Source organism: Bubalus bubalis, chromosome 3 (assembly GCF_019923935.1).
Source record: "Bubalus bubalis isolate 160015118507 breed Murrah chromosome 3, NDDB_SH_1, whole genome shotgun sequence".
In the NCBI taxonomy this organism is placed as follows: Eukaryota; Metazoa; Chordata; class Mammalia; order Artiodactyla; family Bovidae; genus Bubalus; species Bubalus bubalis.
Window position 1 is genome coordinate 29049411 of NC_059159.1, and position 19799 is coordinate 29069209.

Below are 19799 nucleotides of genomic sequence, written 5' to 3' on the forward strand. Positions count from 1 at the left end.
GTAGCCCTGGGGGGTGGGGGTGGGTACTCAGCACATCCTGCTGTCCCTCTGGGCTTGGGAGGGTCCCAGCCACGAAGGTAGCTGAGTCTGGGCTCACCCACTGGACAGTACCCAGAGGCCGCTGGCTAGACAGTGGCCTCCTGGGCCAGAGAGGGCCCTGGGGACAGGACTGAGGGCTAGGCTGCAGAGGGTCCTGCACGCCCTGCTCCTGGCCTCTCCTCCACCTCTCACTCCCTGTGAGAAATGTCCTCCCACCCCCACCCCTTTGCTGGCCCAGACTCCCCAGGAATGCAGATCCGAGTGCCCTGCCTTTGCTTGGTGCCCCTAAAGACTTGGATTCAATCCCTGGGTTGAGAAGATCCCTTAGAGGAGGGCACAACAACCCACTCCAGTATTCTTGCCTGGAGAATCCCATGGACAGAGGAGCCTGGTGGGCTACAGTCCAGAGGGTCACAAACAGACACGACTGAGTGACTAACACACAGAGGAGCCTGGCGGCCCGCTACAGCCACAGGGAGCACTGGGTGGAGGTCGGAGGTGGAGGAGGGAGGGCTGCTCAGGGAGGTTCAGGCCCTCAGGTGCAGCCCAGGAACTTTGGATTCCAATCTAATGGAGCTGTGGCAGGTATTTCAGCAGCCAGGGGTCAGCTGTGCTCAGGGGTCTGGGCTGGCTGTGTACTGCAGGGTGAGTGGGAGGGGCCCAGTCAATAGGCAGCTAGAGGGTCCAGGGATAACTCAGTGGGAGAGGAAGACACCACGGGACAAAGAGCCAATGTCAGAGCAGCCCAGGGGGCTGAGGAAGGCATAGCTGGGACGACCCTAGGGGAGGGATGACCCTGGGGGAGGCACTACCGCGGGGGAGGGTCTTGTAGGCCAAATGTTGTGGGTAGCATCATGGGCCCCAGCAGATGCCCAGCACCACGACCATCCACGGGAGGAAGGAGACCATCTGGGGCTCTGGGTCAGCGCCCGCCACGTGCTTTCCAGGTTCCCACACTTCTGTCTTCTGTACCCCCTGCCTGCGGCCTTGGAAGAAACCCACTGGGCCAGCAGGGGCAGTGCCAGCCTAGTTCTGTGTCTGCCACGCACCCATATGGTTTCGCTCTCCCTCCACCCTCCCCCGCCCTGTCCTTATCTTTCCCTCGTCTCCATGGCGACTCACCACCTCGCTCGCCTGCATCCCAGCCTCTGCCAGGGATTCTGGGCTCAGCTCGTCTCATCCCTCCCTCCTCCGGAGCCCTGGTTCCCGCAGTCCTGTCTCCTCCCCCTGGGGTGAGTCCAGAGGCAGCCTCCTCTTTCCCGACTGTCACATCCATTTCCCAGCCCTGCCCAGTCGTCTCCTCCGGGGAGACCACCCTCCCCCTCACCAGCCTCCACCTGCCACAGCCCCACCAGCGCTTCCAGAAGAAGAGCCATCCTCAGCACCGGCAAGGTCTCTCGGGCCTGTTCTCTGCTCTGGGACTCTTGCCCCCGCCAGCCTCCCATGCCGAGGTCCGCCTTGTCAGTCATTTCCTTTTGTCACCGGCTTGGCAAACAGGCAAGGTCTTGGTCCTGAGATTTGGGGAGGAAGTGTGTGGGGGGTTGCTGGGAAGGGGCCCCCTTGGGGAGATGGGTCTCCAGAGAGGGGATGGGGGCACCTAAAACCCAGGATGAAGATAGAACTCTGGATTCTCTTCTAAATAACATTTTTTGGGTTTTCTCTCCCCAATTTTCTCCAAGGAGAGAAAACGGAGCTTCATGGGGAACAGCAGCAACAGTTGGTAAGTGGAGGGCCTGGCAGCGGGTGGGGGCCATGTGGGTGGGCTGGCTGGGAGCACGGAGGCCTGTCCCAGGGGAGGCAACACGAGGCTGGCCCTGGTGGGCTGTGGAGGGAAGGACGGGAAATCAGGTGGGTGCCTCAGGAAGTCGGTGCCAGCTCAGCGCTGGAATCTTCTGAGAGCCATCTGCCCCGCTGCGGGAGCCCCCTTATGTCCACAGGCCCAGCGTGTTGAAGCCACTGCAGGGAGGGGGTAGGGGTAGGTGACCCCTGGAGGGACCCCTCCCCTCGAAGCAGGAGGCCGTGGGGGTGGATTTCCTTGGCATCTGTGCCAGACGCCGGCACCATCTTGTCTGCCCGCCCCTGCCTCCCTTCCTGGAGGGTTAGAAACAGGCCAGACCCGGGCGGGAACTTACCCGCGACGGCTCCATCCAGGGTTCCTCGTTTCGGGGGCCCCTCTCACCACTGTCTGGGGTCCCCGCACCCCTCCCCCCCACCGCCGCCCCCAGGTCCCATACGCCGTTCCCCAAGCTGGAGCTGGGGCTGGGGTCCCGGCCCACGGCGCCCCGCGAGCCGCCCGCCTGCTCCATCTGCCTGGAGAGGCCGCGTGAGCCCATCTCGCTGGACTGTGGCCACGACTTCTGCCCGCGGTGCTTCAGCACCCACCGCGTGCCTGGCTGCGGGCCGCCCTGCTGCCCCGAGTGCCGCAAGACCTGCAAGCGGAGGAAGGGCCTGCGGGGCCTGGGGGAGAGGATGAGGCTCCTGCCGCAGAGGCCGCTGCCCGCCGCCGCGCTGCAGGTGCCGGCCTGGACCTGGAAGGAGGGGGCGGGGCGGAGGAGGGGGCGGGGCCATGGAGGTGAGCATGCCGGCCTGGGCCGGGGCGACGGAGGGGGCGGGGCGACGGAGGGGCGTGGCTATGGGGCGGGGCGACGGAGGCAGCGGAGCTCGGGGTAGACACGCTCCAGCCTGGTGCTCAGGGAACCTCGTCTCTGCGCCCAGGATACCTGCGCTGTGCGGGCTGAGCCGCTGCTGCTTGTGCGGATCAACGCCTCGGGGGGCCTCATCCTGCGAATGGGCGCCATCAACCGCTGCCTGAAGCACCCGCTGGCCAGGGACACCCCCGTCTGCCTCCTCGCCGTCCTGGGGGGGCCACACTCAGGGAAGACCTTCCTCCTCAACCACCTGCTCCAGGGCCTGCCTGGCCTGGTGAGCGCGGGGCCGGGTGGGGACTGGGGGACAGGACCAGGGTCCCAGCCGGGCTTGGCGAAGGGAGCAGGGCCGGATGGTCCAAAGCTGATCTGCTTCTCTGTTCCTTAGGCGTCCGGCGAGGGCAGCTGGCCGAGGGGCGCGGGCTCCGGGCAGGGATTCCGGTGGGGAGCCAACGGCCTCTCTAGGGGCATCTGGATGTGGAGCCACCCCTTCCTGCTGGGGAAGGAGGGGAGGAAGGTGAGGGGTGAAGGGACGGAGGAGTCAAGGCCGATTCGGGCAGTGCGGGGACTGGGGAGCAGAGGTGATGGGCAGGAAAGCTTTGGGGGCCAGGATGAGAATGCGGGGTGGGAAGGGGCAGGGTCGGGGAGGCGCCTGGCAGGCTGACCCACAGCTGGCACTCCACGCAGGTGGCCGTGTTCCTGGTGGACACGGGGGACGTCATGAGCCCGGAGCTGAGCAGGGAAACAAGGACCCGGCTGTGCGCCCTCACCTCCATGCTGAGCTCCTACCAGGTGAGGCCCTGCTAGCTCCTCAAGGCCCTCTCCACCTTCCCAGGGCCATCTTAGCCCAGCCTGGTCCCACCAAGGAAGGTCACCTTGGCCCCAGAGCAGGTTCTGGAGGCACCCCTGCGAGGGGGTGACCTTAGGGAAGGTGGGAATACGGTTTGTCCTAAAGTTCGGTTGAAGGTTCCTGGGGCAGCTGAAGGTCTGTGGACCATTCTTGGGCCTGCCCTCCACCCCACCAAGGTCAGGCCAGTCCTGCCCCACTGCAGGGTGCAAAGGGTTCCCCTCCCTGGCTGATCCCTCCCACATCCTGAGCCCCACAGTCCACCTGAGGATCCTTCCTTGCCCGGGTCCTCCCAGCGTCTCCTTGTCATCACAGCCCCTCCCGCACCTTGTTCTCCTTGGTTGCAGATCCTCACGGCCTCTCAGGAGCTGAAGGACACAGACCTGGAGCACCTGGAGGTGAGGGGATGGCTGGCCTGGGGCTGCTCTCTGTCCCTGTGTTGACTGTGAGGCAGGGGACTGGGCAGCTGGAATCGAGTGCTGCCGGGCTCTGCCCCAGGGTTTCGTGACCTGGAGCAGGGCTGTGGGCTGGGGGCTGAGGAGAGGCCAGAGGGTCCTGGGCTGGGAGTTGGGAGGGTGTCCTCCAGGGGCTGGGAGGCGCATCTTTGGAGTGGTCCAGTCGTGACCTCTGTGCCCCGTCCCCAGACGTTTGTCCACGTGGCTGAGGTGATGGGCAGACACTATGGCATGGTGCCAATCCAGGTGAGAGCCCGTCTCTGGACTTGGAACCCAGACCCTGATGCCCCAGCTGTTGCTGTCAGCACCCCTTCTCTTCCAGCACCTGGACCTCTTAGTTCGTGACTCCTCCCACCCCAGCAAGGCTTGGCAGGGTCACGTGGGCGATGTCATCCAGGTGAGGGAGGGGACGGAGGGCCGGGAAGATGGGGCAGGCATGGGGAGCTAGCTCAGAGTGCTCCCCCTCCTTTAGAAATCGTCCGGCAAGTACCCCAAGGTCCAGGGGCTGCTCCAAGGGAGGAGAGCCCGCTGCTACCTCCTGCCGGCTCCTGGACGGCGGTGGGCAAGCCGAGGCCATGGAAGCTCAGGCGGTGAGTGTCCCTGGAGCAGGGACTCCCTGACCTGCCTTCTTCCGGGCTCCCGGCCTGATACCCTCTCTCCTCCTAAAGCCGGTCCTGCTCCGGGCTCCTCTGCATGAGGGATCTCTTCCTCAGACACAGATGACGATGCCGGCCGCCTGCGCGCCTACGTGGCTGACGTGCTGAGTGCAGCCCCCCAGCATGCCAAGAGCCGCTGCCCAGGCTACTGGAGCGAGGGGCGCCCCGCAGCCCGGGGGGATCGACGCCTGCTCACGGGGCAGCAGCTGGCTCAGGAGGTCAAGGTGTGAAAGCCCCCTGGAGCCCCGGGCACCTGGTGCCCCTGCACCCCCTGACTCCCCACTGCTGTCTCTACAGAACCTCTCGGGCTGGATGGGCAGGACAGGGCCCAGCTGTGCCTCCCCGGACGAGGTACGGGGCCGAGGGGAGGACGTGGGAGTGGGGGAGGTGGGCCGGACTCCTCTGGGTGAAACCGGGCAACCAGCAGGGGACAGGGGCAAAGGAGGGAGGCAGCTGGGTTTTCCCCCTGGACAGATGGCCGCCCAGCTGCATGACCTGCGGACGGTGGAAGCTGCCAAGAAGGAGTTTGAGGAGTACGTGCGGCAGCAGGTGAGCCTGGCCTGCTGGGAGCCTGGGCGTCCTGCAGGAGAGGAGCCAGGCATTGTGTAGGAGGAGCCCAGGCGAGGGTCTGGTGGGAGGCACTTGGCTCCGGGTCAGGCCCCTTCTTCCTCCTCCATCACAGGACGCAGCCACCAAGCGCATATTCTCTGCGCTCCGGGTACTGCCGGACACCATGCGGAACCTCCTGTCAGCCCAGAAGGACACGCTGCTGGCCCGGCACGGGGCAACCTTGCTGTGCACTGGGAGGGAGCAGACTTTAGAGGCCCTGGAGGCCGAGCTGCAGGCCGAGGCCAAGGCCTTCATGGACTCCTACACCGTGCGCTTCTGTGGCCACCTGGCTGCCGTTGGCGGTGCAGTGGGCGCGGGGCTCATGGGCCTGGCAGGGGGCGTGGTGGGCGCAGGCATGGCCGCAGCGGCGCTGGCCGCAGAGGCCGGGATGGTGGCTGCGGGAGCCGCGGTGGGGGCCACGGGGGCGGCCGTGGTCGGGGGAGGTGTGGGTGCCGGGCTGGCGGCCACGGTGGGCTGCATGGAGAAGGAGGAAGACGAGAGGGTGCAGGAGGGGGACCGGGAGCCCCTGCTGCAGGAGGAGTGACCCCCCGCCTGGATGCTCCAGGGCTGGATGCTGGGGGGAGGGGAGGATGTGGGAGAGGGCTGGGGGTGCTGATCCGAGGGCCCCCGTGTACCACACTATCCTGGGTGAACGGCCCATCTGGGTGGTGACAGAATCGCAGTCACCAAGAAAGCGAGAGGGCCTAGGGCCTGAACAAAGCCTTGGGCTGTTTCTGTCCCAGACAGTCCCAGACCTGCCTCTCTTCCTAGATGAACAGGCCCAGGGTCTCCCACCAAGAGCATGACCCACCCTCTCCACACTGGCTTCTTTCCTGGGACTGCAGCAGGGCTGGGCGGGCGCCATTCTGAAGCCTCCCCTTCAGAGACGGAAGCAGCCCCAGGATGAGGGCTCCTGGTGATCAGGATCAGGAGCCCCGAAGAGGGGCTGAGAATGGGACGGGTGCCCCCACCCCAGGTGGCACACAGTGGCCTAACCCCAGAGCGGAGACTCCTCCCAAAGTTACCCCAGCAGGACAGGGGCTGCCCCTCCTCTGGCAGCCCCCGGGAGCCTGCACGCTCCCTGAGAGCAGGGCCCCTTACATGTCCCTCGTGGTCATGTCCTTTGTCCAGCCCGGTCAGTGCCCACATTCTCTATGGAATGCCATCCCAGCAACGGGTCAGAGCCAAAGAAAAACTCCAGTAGTTGCTGAATTACACAAACAGCCCTCATCGCAGATTCTAGAAAAGTCCTGGGGGGACAGGTCCATGGACCACACCGCCCCCTGACCCTGGGGGAGACCCCTCGGGCCCGTTGGCAGGAAACCTGAATGCAGCCCCACGACAAGCCCGAGGAGGACGGGAGAGCCCCACAAGGAGGCTTCTAGGGTATTAAACCGCGAAGGATTAATGGGTGCATCCTACAAAAAATAAAACGTGTGTGCTTGAGTGTCAGCGTCCCGGTAAATCATTGAAGCAGCTCCAGAGCTCAGCCTCCACGGGGCTTTGGGGACTGGGCAGTGAGCCCAGGCGCTCCATGATGGGGACCTGCAGACAGGAAGAGGGGCCAAAATCCAGAGACCTGGGGGCCAAGGGCTTGTCTGCCCACTAGGACTGGGTCCTGCTCCCATCGTCTCTCCCACCTTGCTGGCCCTGGGGAAGGTTGTCACTTGGTTTCCATCCAAGGGTGGAGGTGGACGGGGAGTGACTGCTGGAGCCGGAGGCAGGAGGAGCCAGGACCTCTCTGCAGGCCAGCGAGCATCTGCTGTCCTGGCTCTGCTCAGCCTTCACTCAGCAGGACAGCAACTGAGTCTGCGTTGGAACCCTGTCCTTTGCAGATGCAAACCCAGAGAGGGGACATCTCAGCTGACGCTGCCCTGGTGGCTGATGGCAGGAGAGCCTCCAAACGCCTAACCCCTAGCTGGTGTCCCCCTGCCGAACTGGGAGATTCCTTTAGGGTCAGCTGTGCTGAAATTGAGGTGTCGGGACCAGCTCTCGGAAGCAGTGTCTGGAGACAGACAGAAGGGCATGGTTTGGGACCCAGCTCCACAGCAGAAGTCAGAGAAATCCCAATGCCCGGCCTGGGACGGGTGGAGATAGAGGGCTGGGGTGACTCTGGAACTTCTGGGGTTGGGGCCAGAGGTGAAGGCAGGGCTCAGACCGTGTGTGTTTGTCGAGGACAGTTTCTGGAAGCATCTCCCTGGGTTGTTCCCTTGTCATCCAGTGGACACACAGGCTACAGAGCCTCGCAGGCTTTGGGGCTGGCAGGCTCAGGATGTGGGGGAGTCTCCAAGGAGTCAGGAAGGGAGGGAGCGGTCTAGCTGGAAGCCCCCTCCCCTGGGGCTGCAAGGAACTGCAGCGCACTGGTCCCTGCTCTCTGGACAGAAGGGAGACTGCCCGGCGGGCCAGGCGAGCGCCCTGCAGAGGCCATATGGATCACATTGAGCCACATTTGCCTTGTGTCTTACAGCTCTTAAAGCATCTCCCCAGAGCCTGGGACCCACCTGGGGCATTGAGGACATCGAGGGCCCGCTTTTATCAGAAGTTCAGAGAAATGACGCGTCTCCATTGAGAAAACTAGTCAGAGATGAGCTGGGCCTCGAAGACACGATCTCTGATACCAAATTCGTTGCTCAGGTAAGCCCACATCACTCCCTCCCCCAACCCAGATCCTGCGATCAGGCCTCTGGGCTCCAAGCCCGGTGCTTCCAACACTGGTTCTGTAGTTCACAAGAGCCCAGGGACTGTGTCGAGACCTCGCAGCCTGGTTGGTTCTAACCTTTCTCTCTGGTGAAGGTAACTGATTTCCACATTCCTCGGGTGACAAGCATCAGGGTAGAGATCTGGCTGGGGACTTAGCCTGTGGTGCCTGCTTCTGGAGCCTCCTGGTGCTGAAGCTGGCCACAGAGGGAGGGAAGCTGTGTCCTTGAGCCCCCTCCTCCCACCCTCGAGCCCCCAGGTCATACTCTGAAACTCTTGTGCCCAGTGTGTGGTATCAGCGGGTGAGGCTTTTGGGAGGGATTAGGTCTTGAGGGTGCAGCCCTCGTGTATGGGGTTAGTGTCCTTGTCAGAGATGAACAGACCTGGCACAGCCCCCAGCCCCTTCCACGTGTGAGGGCCCAGCCGACTATGCTCCAGGAAGTGGGCCCTCCCCAGCTGCAACAGCATGTCCGCTGGCCCCAGGATCTTGGACTTTCAACTTCTCAAGCATGAGGAATAAACGCTGCCCCTTCTGTGGATTTTATTACAGCAGTCCCTTTATGTTGACATTGAAAAGAGGTGGCCTTTCTGGGAAGAAAAATCTCCGAGTTTTAATTCTGGTAAAAAGCTTATTTTGGGCTTCCCAGGTGGCTGAGTGGTAAAGAATCCACCTGCCAACGAAGGAGACACAAGAGGCACAGGTTCAATCCTTGGGTGGGGAAGATCCCCGGAGGAGGAAATGGCTACCCACTCCAGTCTTCTTGCCTGGAGAATCCCATGGACAGAGGAGCCTGGTGGGCTACAGTCCGTGGGGTCACAAAGAGTCGGACACGACTGAAGTAACTGAGCATGCAGGCAAAAAGCTTATTTAGCTTTTAAAAACATTTGCATACCTATCAACAGGACAGAGGAAGAATTTACAAATATGAATTTTCTCTAGGAAAAGTCTTAAGGGAGGGGGCGAAAAGAGTTCTTCCCTTTGATTACCAGGGAAAATTCAGTCTTACGTTTATTCACCCTCCAGATTTTCCTTTTGTTGTTATTTTATAGTAATGAGACAGGCTGGGACCCCGGACTGTTTACCAGAGCGCTTGCACCTGGACAAACACGAGGGCACACGAGGGGGCAATCATGAACAATGAGCTGCGGAAGGCCACAAACCAACCCCCAGGGCTGAGGTGCGGAAGCTAAAACGGGGCGCTGAGGCTAAAACGGGGCGCTGAGGCAGATCTCTGCGCACTGCCCCACCCAGGGGGCGGGCAGACTGCCCAAGCTGCCCCCGGCCCCACCCGACCTGGTTAAGGGCCCAGCCCACCCCTAAGAGCCGCAAAGCCGCCTGGTGCTTGTTCCCACTGCGCAAGTGGCAGGAGCTCCAATAAGCCTCACCTGAATTTCTCATCTGGCCTCATCGATTTCTGTTGATCAAAAAGTCCAAGGACTCGGATCAGTGCTATACTTGGCGACCACCCTGGTGGGCTGTCCGTGGGGCCTTTGCCTCTTCCCTGGAAGAGGATGCAGGCACCTCCGGGACCATCGAACAAGCTTCCCTGAGCGGCCGGGACCCCTTGCTTCAGCTTCTCCCGTTCGGTAAATCTGCTTCCTCACCCCAGGGCCTCAGCACCTGTGCTCAGGCACAGCTTCTCTCCCCTTTGTCCCAGCCCTCTCCTGACCTCTCTCGTCTCCTTCTCCTGTCCTCTTCTTCCAAGGGGGTGGAGGACGGGCAGCTACAGCTTCTCTCAGGCGTGACAGCTGCTCCCTCTGGCCAGCAGCGGTCACCTGACGAGGGACAGAGAGGCAGGAGACATGTAACTGGCTGGTGTCCAGGCTCCATCATCCCAGGGGGCAATGGACAGGGTTTCAGCCCTTTCTGGAAAGGAAGGGACTGGTGCTTGAATAGACACCCACGGCCTGGGTCGAAATGGCAACCTCTCTCTCTCTGTCTTTTCTGTCCCTCCTCCCCTCCCTTGGTTCTCACACCCACACTGCCGTCCCTCTCACTCTGGACACTCCCTGTGGGTCACGTGTTGATGACCCCCCAGTGCTTTTCTGTCCCCAGCTCCTGCTGGTAGGAGGGGCATGTAAGAGAGGAGCAGGGCTGCACAGAGTCCTCCAGGGACAACGCGCGGTGGCCTCATCTCTCTGTTCCTGTCTGTAATAGTGTCTGTTGCTGCTACATGTTAAGGCTTGATCAGTGAGTTTAAAGGGGTCTGTGTTTCATGTGGTTTTGTCTGTCCAGCCTCTCGTGTGCGTCTCTGCTGGGCTCAAATCCAGCACGTGAGGCTTGAAATGCGAGCACAGCCCATGTGGCCTGAGACTCCCACCTTGGGTGACTTAGTCGGACTTCAGAGAATTAACCTGAGAGTCCAAGGGGCTTCCCTGGTGGTCCAGTGATCAAGAATTTGCCTGCCAATGCAGGGGATGCCGGTTCAATCCTTGGTCCGGGAAGACCCACATACCATGGGGCAACTAAGCCTGCACCAACGACTGAGCCCGTGTGCAGCGACTGCAGAGGCCGAGTGCCTAGCGCCTGCGCCGCACAAGAGAAGCCGCCGCAACGAGAAGCCTGTGCACCACGGTGAAGAGCAGCCCCTACACACAAAACTGGAGACAGCTCACCAGCAACAAGGGCCCAGCACAGCCAAAAATAAATAAGTACATAAATATATTTTTTAAAGGAGCAGAATCTATTTAAAAAAAGAAATTAAAAATAAAGAGTTCAAACACCTGGTTCAGTAACAGCAACACTACAATTTCTAATGATCTCCATTGCTATTTCTACCTTTCTTGTTTTTTGCAGCCATTGAAATTTTCAGCCACTCTGTAAATACAAAGCCAAGTAATTATCAGAATCCCAATGGGATGAATTAGAGAAGTCAGTACAATACATGATTTGAGGAGAAATCTTTAATGCATACCAGTGTTAAACACTTAAATTCTTGAATATGTGAGGGAGGAAAAAGCATCTTTTCTTTTGCTGTATATTTGTTAAAAACAAGATGACATTCTCAAAATGGAGTCACTGATGCTGAGCTCCACATCACCAAACTTAATTACTGCTTCAGACTCTCCCCGAAATAGGATCTTAAACCAGGGAATCAGGAATTGCCTGGTTGATACCAGTGAGGTCACACTGGCCTGGTGGACCCCTTCTTCCCCAACAGGGAAATTACCTCTCAACTACCACCTCACTTTTCAGCCCAGCGTGACTTCCTGTTCCTGCCCCTTCTGCCTGTGAAAGTCTTGCCCTCTGTACAGTTCCTCAGAGCTCCTGCCAGAGGCAATGCCATCTAATTCATAAGTCATTGAACAAAGCCAGTACGATCTTTAAAATGTATGCAGTTGAATTTTGTTTCTTAACATACTTGTCTGCATTCTCAGCTGGGAGCCATGCAACAAAAGCCAGATGAACAAGAGAAAAGCACACAGATTTATTTAATGTAAGTTGTCTGGGATGCAGGAGCCTCAGTAAGGAAACAGAAGCCTGAAGAGGTGGTTACACCTGTGTGTTTTTAGAGAAACATGCTAGAACCAGAAAGAGTATGACAAGCTCCGTGGATTAGCGGCGGTGGGAGGGGGAGGGGGCTCCACAATACCTGTCCATACCCTTTCCTCCCCTCCTCACTCATCGAGGAAACAAGGGGCTCCTTTCCTCCAGCTGTGGGAGGGGTCCCCTCTCACACGACAGCGTTATGAGGGTCAGAAACTGCTTCCTGAACCTGCCATTTCTCAAATCCCTTCATCTTAAAATATTTAGTGTGCCAAGGCGCCAAATTCTGGGGCAGCGTGTCCTGAATCCCGCTGATAAGCAGCGTGCAAAATCCCCCTTCTGCTGCACGTTAGTTTTACAAACCAAATTCACTGTTGCTCACACTTTCACACGATCAACTATTTGAGTATCATTCTGTTGCTCACAGTCCCACCCAATCTTTTTTTGCTCGAACCACATGGCCTGTGGAACTTCCCAGACCAGGGGTGGAACCCAAGTTCCCTGCAGTGCAAGGGCAGAGTCTTAACTCCTGGACCACTCAGTCCTAACCTGAGGAACAGTGTAACTCCAGGGCCTGATAGTTGGAACATGCTAACATTTTCTCTTGTAAGAACCAACACGTTTGTCCCAAGATCCCCTCATTACACGAGAAGCCTCACACTTCTGTGATAACTTTGGCCTTCAGTAAGTGTTCTGTCATCCTAAATAATGTTTCCCAGACACAAAGGAAAAGACACCCATGGCCGTCACCCAGTACTGAAGCGTCTCCTGAGGTGCTCTTGGGAGGTTCAGGCTCAGCCTCCACGGCTCTGAGTCTCAGGACTGACCCCCTGGGGGCCATTTCCCACACCAGTCGCTGTGTGATTACAGCCAGTCTGAGCTGTCTGTGCTGGTGATGGTCTGAGCTGATGATGGTCTCAGAGCCACAGTGAGGCCACAAGCTGTGTTATCGCTGAGTGACCTCTGAGTCCTTGTGGGGAGTTTTTGTCCCAGCAGTATTCTGAATTTCCCCCATTTCCATTCCAGTTGTGTTTGTTTTGGTAATTGTCTCAAAGTACTAAGTTTACTAATCAAAGTATTAACATCAAAAAACATCAGCTAGGACTTAACTGGTGGCGCAGTAGATGAGAATCCACCTGCAAACACAGGGGACACGGGTTCAATCCTCGGTCGGGACGATCCCCTGGAGGAGGGCACGGCAATCTACTCCAGTATTCTTGCCTGGAGAATCTCATGAACAGAGGAACCTGGCGGGCTACAGTCCACGGGGTTGCAAGAGTTAGACATGACCTAGTGGCTAAACAACATCAAGATGCATTTTAGTTACTGTCACTTCAACATCGTTGCAGATTACTCGTGAAGAGGGTCCAGCTTTACTTTGTGGCTATGTGAGTTGCTGGACACCTGTGCCCAGACCATGTCTGTTTGGGAACCCCGAGGAGACCATGCCTGGGGGGACACAGCAGTGTGATGGCACCTTTGTGGCCAATGAATTGTGAGTCTTCGAGCTGCTGAGGTGCCACAGCTGTGAACAGGACACGGGGGCTGCCTGTGATGACAGACAACTCTACTCGGAAAATTTTCTCCCTGGAGTTCCAAACAACATCAGTGATTCTAGAAAACTTGTGTCCAGTCCTCTGGGAATGTCCCTCACCTTGGAAGCATGGATCCACCTGGGTTCTTCTCTCACGTGGAAGTCACATCAGCACACATGAGGGGTCCTCCCGGGTGACAGTGCCCATGTGGCTGGTCCCTCCAGCTCCTGCAACTCAAGGCCTCAGGGTGTCCAGGGAAAGCAGGCCTTTTGGGTATGAGTGGACCAGCCTGGGAGTCCTGTGCCCACGGGACATGGCCTCAGATCCAAGGTCACAGGCCCACTTGATACCAGTGTGTTATGTTTAGAGGGTGCAGCTGTGCTGCTGGGACGGTGGGACAAAGCTTCTAGAGTCGGGCTCATCCACTCCACTGTCTGGTGGGCCAAGAGGTTGGGGCAAACACAGCATGATTCACCAATGACAGTGGACATAAGGCCAGCTGGACATCCCACTGACCACGACAGGAGACCTCACCCCTTCCAAGGCCTCAGTCTATGGGCGCAACTGGTCCCGGAAGCATCCTGGGCTTTCCTGGCAGCAGCCAGACAGACAACTCATCTCCGGCATGTGGTGGACATGGTGTCCTCTGGGGAGAGCGTGGTGCCTGCGGACTCCCTCTTGGGCGGTAGACTCACGTGGTCCTACGATGAGACAGCAAAGCAAGCGGGTGTGCTGAGGCACAGCAGTTGTTTTGTTGGCTGGTGGCCAGAGTTTGGTCGAGTTCATTTCATCCTTTCTCGACCCATTTGTCTGTTTCCTTTTGTGAATCGTTATTTTTTCAAACGAACAGCAGTCATCTGTCAAATTGCAAGGGAGAGCATCCACCGTTCGGCAGGGGCTTGAGCAGCAAAACGGCCCCCACCTACCTGGAACCCGTCCTCGGCCCCATGGACCCTGCCTGCCTGAGGGTGCTCGAGCCGTGAAGCCCCAAACAACACAGAGCCTGATTTCCTGTGAGACATTGTAGTTCCCACCATAGGCATGAATGCCCTATTTTCCCGAATTTGCCCTGTTGCATAACAAGCCCCAAACAGATGTTCACAAATACCACAGATACTTACTGCCTGTAGATTTGCTGTGAGTCCTGAGCTGGGAGCAATGGTCCAGGGGCTGCTGAGGGTTATCTCGGCTCTGGCCGCTTTCCTTCCAGGCAGAGCCTGGCCTCCTGAGGCTCCCTGGCACCCAGCACCTCTTGGAAGCTGATTTCAGCCAGTTCATCCCACACCTGGTCCAGCAGAGGAGGGCCAGGACAGCGACATCGGCTTCCTCAGTGGCTGTCGTGTCACCTGCCTGGCTGTGGCCCAGGGTCCGGTGAGAGAGCTCAGGGCTGGCTGGTGATGCTCCTCCACAGCTTGTGGACGGGCGCCTGCAGCGCTGGGTGTCATGCACCTGAAAGGGGGCTGTCAGGGCATGTGCGATGTGCAAAGTCCAGTGACCCAAAGTGGACTCGGGCCCTTTAGGCGCACGTGTCTGCTGCCACCACAGCATGAGGCTAGATCCAGCAGTGCCGGGAAGTGGGCCGTGGGCCTGGAGTCTGTTAAACTCCGCTTCCTGTTCTGTGAAGTTCTGTGGATTAGCTGCAGACTGGTCAGGATTGTCGAGTCGTTCTTCTAGATGCACATTGGGACATTTTTCTCTGCAGCTGGGGAATCGTCCCTGAGAAGCCACTTTGACATTAAAGCTACTCCAGGTGTGTGTTATTCAGTGGTTGCTCAGAATAGCTTTTTTTATTCTTTTACTTTAAACTGTGTCTTTATATTGAGAGTGGATTTCTTACGGGCAACATGTTTTGAGTTTTGCTTTTTTTTTTTTTTACCCATTCTGATAGTATCTGTTTTTTGTTTGTAGCATTTAGGCCATTTACTTTTAAAGTAGTTGTTGATGGAATATACCTTCGTGTGGTCTTCTTCATGGTTCCTGTGCTTAGAGTTCCGTGAGCTTCTTGGATCTGTTGGTTTCAATCAAATTTGAAATTTAGGATATTGCTGTTCATATAGTTTGTCCTGCTCCCTCTCATTCTAGGATTCCAATGACACATATGCTGCATTAGTTGATGTTGTCCTGATGTTCTTTTTTTCCTCTCTCTTCACGCTTTCCCTGTCTTTTCTTCTCTGATCTTTTCTCTGTAATGCCTTCTCTGCTGATAGTCCCAGCTAGTCTTTCTTTTTTTAAAAAAATTCTCCCATTTGTCTCCTGGTCCTTTGCATTCTCCAGCACACAGGGCATCTTTATGATGCTGTTTGTACGTCTTTGTCTTAGAAGTCCATCATCTCTGTCACACATCTGCAATTTTCTCCTGACTATGGGTAATATTGCTGATAATCCCTGGTGGCTCAGTGGTAAAGAATCCACCTGCCAGTGTAGGAGACATGGATTTGATCCCTGGGTCAGGAAGATCCCCTGAAGAAGGAAATGGCAACTCACTCCAATATTCTCTCCTGAAGAATTCCATGGACAGAGGAGCTTGGTGGGCCACAGTCCATGGGGTCGCAAAGAGTCGAATGAGACTAAATAGCAACAACAATGGGTAATATCTTCCTGCTTTTTTTCATGCTTTTTGATTAAAAAAATAAATATTTAAAAAATATATAGGAGCTTCCCTGGGGTCCAGTGGCTAAGACTTTGCCTTCCACTGCAGGGGATGAGGGTTTGATCCCTAGTCAAGGAAGTTTCACATGCCATGAGGTGTGGCCAAAAAAAGAAAAATCCAACTTGCAAGCTTTAAAAAAATATATATGTATAACATAAGTTTACCGTTTTTATCATCTTAAAGTGCACCATTTGGTGGCCTTAAGTTATATTCATCAGCCATCACCACCATCCACCTCCAGACTATTTTCATCTTGCGCAATTGAAACTCTATACCCATTAAACACTGACTCTCCCTCCCCGCTCTTCCCAGCCCCTGGAAACCACCTTTCTACTTTGTCTCTAGAAGTCTGATGATTCTAGAAACCTCCCGTGGGTGAAATTACACAGTATTTGTCCTTCTGTGACTGGCTTATGTCATGGGGTGTAATGTCTTCAAGGTTCATCCGTGTTGTAGCACGTTTCTGAATTCCCTTCCTTTTCCAGTCATGCCTATTGACTTTTAGTTGGATGCTTGACGTTGTGGCTTTTATGTCTTTGGGTCCCAGATGTCATTTAATTCCTTTAAAGAGTCTGACATTTTCTGGGAACAAATAACTCGAAAGGATCAAACTGATCCCTGGTAGCTTTACTGTGTTCCGGAACAAAACACAATGGTCTTTCAAGGAAGACAGTACTTGGCCTTGTGTATTACAAGGTTTTTCCATGCTGGAACTTTCCCCATCCTGAGAGAGTGCCAGTTGTTTAGTCTGCAAGTTCCACATCGGATTTCTGGGTGAAAAACCTCAGAGGCGCTAAGCAAACGATCAGTTTGAAATACCATATTGGTATCAGTGAAATCTAAAAACACAAGTCCAGTGGGCTCATTCCTATTGTAATAAATGCAGATTATACTCCCAGTATAATCCAGGCTTCACTGGAATGTTATGTGGGTATTCTAACTTATCCTGTGTATTCTGAGTAATTGTTAGAGGTTTCCAGATATTTAACCACCCCTCCAGTCACTCATACATCCTAAAAAGAACATCCAGCAGCTTCTAAGACAAAATTAACACCAGCTATTTAAAAAGAAACTTCCAGAAGGAATCTGATTCCCTTTCCACGCATACTCCACAGAATACAATTCCCACAAAGGGAATAAAACAACTAGAAAAAGTGGTGCAGGCGCGTCTCTAACCTTTAAGAAGTCATAAATGATGTCACATGTTCTGAATGCCTAATAAACTGATCTAAAGGCTTACACTAAAACAGGCACAGACGATGGGACAGACTTTGACTTGCCGTTAGCCTGCTGTACAAAAATCAGTACTTCTTGTGAGGCCTACATAAGTACAGCAGGGCAGACAGAACAGTGAGTGACGAGGCTGGAAGGGAACGGGTCTGTCTGTCTAAAGCAGACCCTGTGAAATTCTGGGCCCTGTGGGCTTTGAGACCTGCAGGAAGCATTAAGAGTCATTTTCTTTGTGTTAATTGTCTATTTTGTTGTTGGTTTGTATGTCTTTCCAGAGATTTTGTTTGCTTATTTTGTTTTCAAGAGATGAATTTTTTCATTGGAGTATAATTGTTTTACAATGCTCTGTTCGTGTCTGCTGTACAACAAAGTGAATCAGCCATATGTATACATAATAATCCCCTGAAATATAGTTGATTTATAGTATTGTGTTAGTTTCAGGTTTACAGCAAAGTGATTCCATTATATATACACATATATTTTTTTCAGATTATTTTCAATTATAGGTTATTACAAGTGATTGAATAGAGTTCCCTGTGCTATATAGTAAATCCTTGCTGCTTATCGATTGTATGTATAGTAGTTTGTATCTGTTAATCTCATACTCCTAATTTATCCCTCCCCCCACCTTTGGTAATCAGAAGTTTGTTCTGCTTGTCTGAGTCAGTTTCTGTTTGGTATATAGACTCATTTGTATTATTCTTTATATTCTACATATAAGTGATATCATATGATAGTGTTTGACTTCACTAAGTATAATATTCTGTAGGTCCATCCATGTTGCTGCAAGTGGAAATATTTCATTCTTTTTTATGACTCATACCATCTGCTAATGGACACTTGGGTTGTTTCCATGTCTTGGCTATTGTAAACAATGCTGCTAGGAACATTGGGGTGCATGGATCTTTTCAAAATAGTTTTCATCTCCTCCACAGGTGTATTCAGGGACGGGATTGCTGGGTCATATGGTAGCTCTAATTTTAGATTTTCAGGCACCTCCACACTGTTCTCCATAGTGTCTGCACCAGTTTACATTCCTACCAGCAGTGTAGGAGGGCTCCTTTCTCTCCACCATTTATTATTTGTAGACTTTTTAATGATGGCTGTTCTGTTGTGAAGTGGTACCTCATTGTAGTTTTGATGTGCATTTCTCTAATATTTAGTGATGCTGAGCATCTTTCATGTGCCTATTGGTCATCTGTGTGTCTTCTCTGGAGAAATGTCTGTTTAAGTCTTCTGCCTGTTGGGTTGTTTTTTCTGATACTGAGATGTATGAGTTGTCTATATATTTTGGAGATTAAGCCCCTGTCGATAGCATCATTCACACATGTTTTCTCCCATTCAGCAGGTTGTCTTTTTGTTTTGTCGATGGTTTCCTTTGCTGTGCACACATGTCTTGTCCAAGGTTTAAATGCTACCACATAGCCACTGTCACATCAGATGGTTCAACCATGCAGCCTACAGCAGAGGAAAAAAAGTTAACCCTGAGCCCGCTAGAGAGTGTGTAACACACATGCTTTTGATCTTAATCAACAGAGTGTTGACAAGGGTAAAAATCTGGGCATCATGAATTAATGTACTGTGGCCTGATGTCATCTGTCTTTGACCAAAAGCGGAACTGAGAGAGAAGAAAGCAGTTCCTGACATCTGGAGCTGATCTGACACTTGCAGCTAGATCTTAGCATGGTCACGAGCTGTCTGAGGCTCACCGCCAGGCCGTTTTGTTCTGTCGGACATAAAATCCTCGCAGACGAGCAGCCTCAGGGGTTACTGAGGTTACTCAGAGACCAGGATAAAATGAAACAGGATAAGCCCACTTAACAGCTTTGTCTAAGAACAGACACAAAGGTCACCCACAAAGTTCCCAGTCTTAGCGTGGTCTCTGCTTCTGGGAGCATTCCATTCCAGAGCAGACCCAGCTTCCTCAGATGCTGCTCCAAACTGCCTACCAGCACCCAAGTCCTGCCCCAAGCTCTGCTCCACAGAGCCTCAACGATGTCACCTACAGAGGAGTCCCTGACCAGAAAGGATTAAACACCACGTGTCACAGAGACCTCCCTGTGCTGAGCCCATCCCAGGAGCAGCATGGCACACACCCGACAGACACAGGATTCTCAGACATACCTCTGTATAGAGTCACTCATGTTTGTGCCACTGGAAAACACAAGCTTCAACTTCTTTTTTTGTTTAAATTAATTTATCTATTTTTCGCTGTGCTGGGTCTTCCTTGCTGCGCTCGTTCTCTAGTTGCAGTCAGCAGGGGCTCCTCTTCATTGCAGTACGCAGGCTTCTCATTGTGGCTGCTGCTCTCATTGGGGCTACCCAGCTCTAGAGCACAGGCTCAGTAGTTGTGGCCCATGGGCTTAGTTGCCCTGTGGCATGTGGGATCTTCCCAGACCAAGAATCTAACCCGTGTCCCCTGCGTTGACAGGTGAATTCCTAACCACTGGACCACCAGGGAAGTCCCTAGTTATATTTCTAGATGATAACAATGAGCAACCCAAAAAGGAAATTAAGAGAACAATTGCACATAAAATAGCATCCACATGAAAGAGATGGGGTCAATCTAGAAAGTGTAATACTCATATTGTAAAAAGTATAAACATTGTTGAAAGAATTTAAGTTTAGTTGTTCAGTAGCGTCCGATTCTTTGTAACCCCACGGACTGCAGCATGCCAGGCTTCCCTGTCCATAACCAACTACCAGAGCTTGCTCAGACTCATGTCCATTGAGTTGGTGATGCCATCTATCCATCTCATCCTCTGTCGTCCCCTTCTCCTTCTGCCTTCAATCTTTCCCAGCATCAGGGTCTTTTCAAATGAGTCAGTTCTTTGCATCAGGTGGCCAAAGGATTGAAGTTTCAGCTTCATCATCAGTCCTTCCAATGAATATTCATGACTGATTTCCTTTAGGATTGGCTGATTTGGTCTCCTTGCAGTCCAAAAGACT

At 54.5% G+C, this 19799-nt stretch overlaps 1 protein-coding gene across 3 annotated transcripts; it reads left to right on the plus strand.

Moving 5' to 3' along the window:
- RNF112 (ring finger protein 112) lies at positions 1-10616 on the plus strand. Of its 3 annotated transcripts, none has more exons than XM_044939163.2 (17): positions 2-1271; positions 1386-1536; positions 1719-1759; positions 2265-2553; positions 2755-2961; positions 3073-3201; positions 3372-3476; positions 3879-3929; positions 4176-4232; positions 4309-4383; positions 4459-4576; positions 4706-4866; positions 4940-4993; positions 5117-5191; positions 5325-7885; positions 8999-9535; positions 10364-10616. In XM_044939163.2, exons 1-15 carry the CDS (start codon positions 877-879, stop codon positions 5793-5795), a joined length of 2379 nt encoding a protein of 792 aa, XP_044795098.1. In that variant the 5' UTR covers positions 2-876; the 3' UTR covers positions 5796-7885; positions 8999-9535; positions 10364-10616. The 3 variants fall into 3 exon arrangements, with proteins under 3 accessions (XP_044795099.1, XP_044795098.1, XP_025136263.1); XM_025280478.3 differs by having other exon boundaries at positions 5-1271; positions 4700-4866; XM_044939164.2 differs by lacking the exon at positions 5117-5191 and having other exon boundaries at positions 1-1271; positions 4700-4866.
- Positions 10617-19799: the final 9183 nt, after the last annotated feature.

What these genes read in the sequence shown, in the direction of transcription:
- RNF112 (XM_025280478.3), top strand. Translation starts at nt 877, where the DNA reads ATGTTGTGGGTAGCATCATGGGCCCCAGCAGATGCCCAGCACCACGAC. An exon ending in TCCTGTCTCCTCCCCCTGGG is followed by an intron (nt 1,272 to 1,385) that starts GTGAGTCCAGAG and finishes CACCTGCCACAG; the next exon opens with CCCCACCAGCGCTTCCAGAA. An exon ending in AGCTGGCTCAGGAGGTCAAG is followed by an intron (nt 4,867 to 4,939) that starts GTGTGAAAGCCC and finishes CTGTCTCTACAG; the next exon opens with AACCTCTCGGGCTGGATGGG.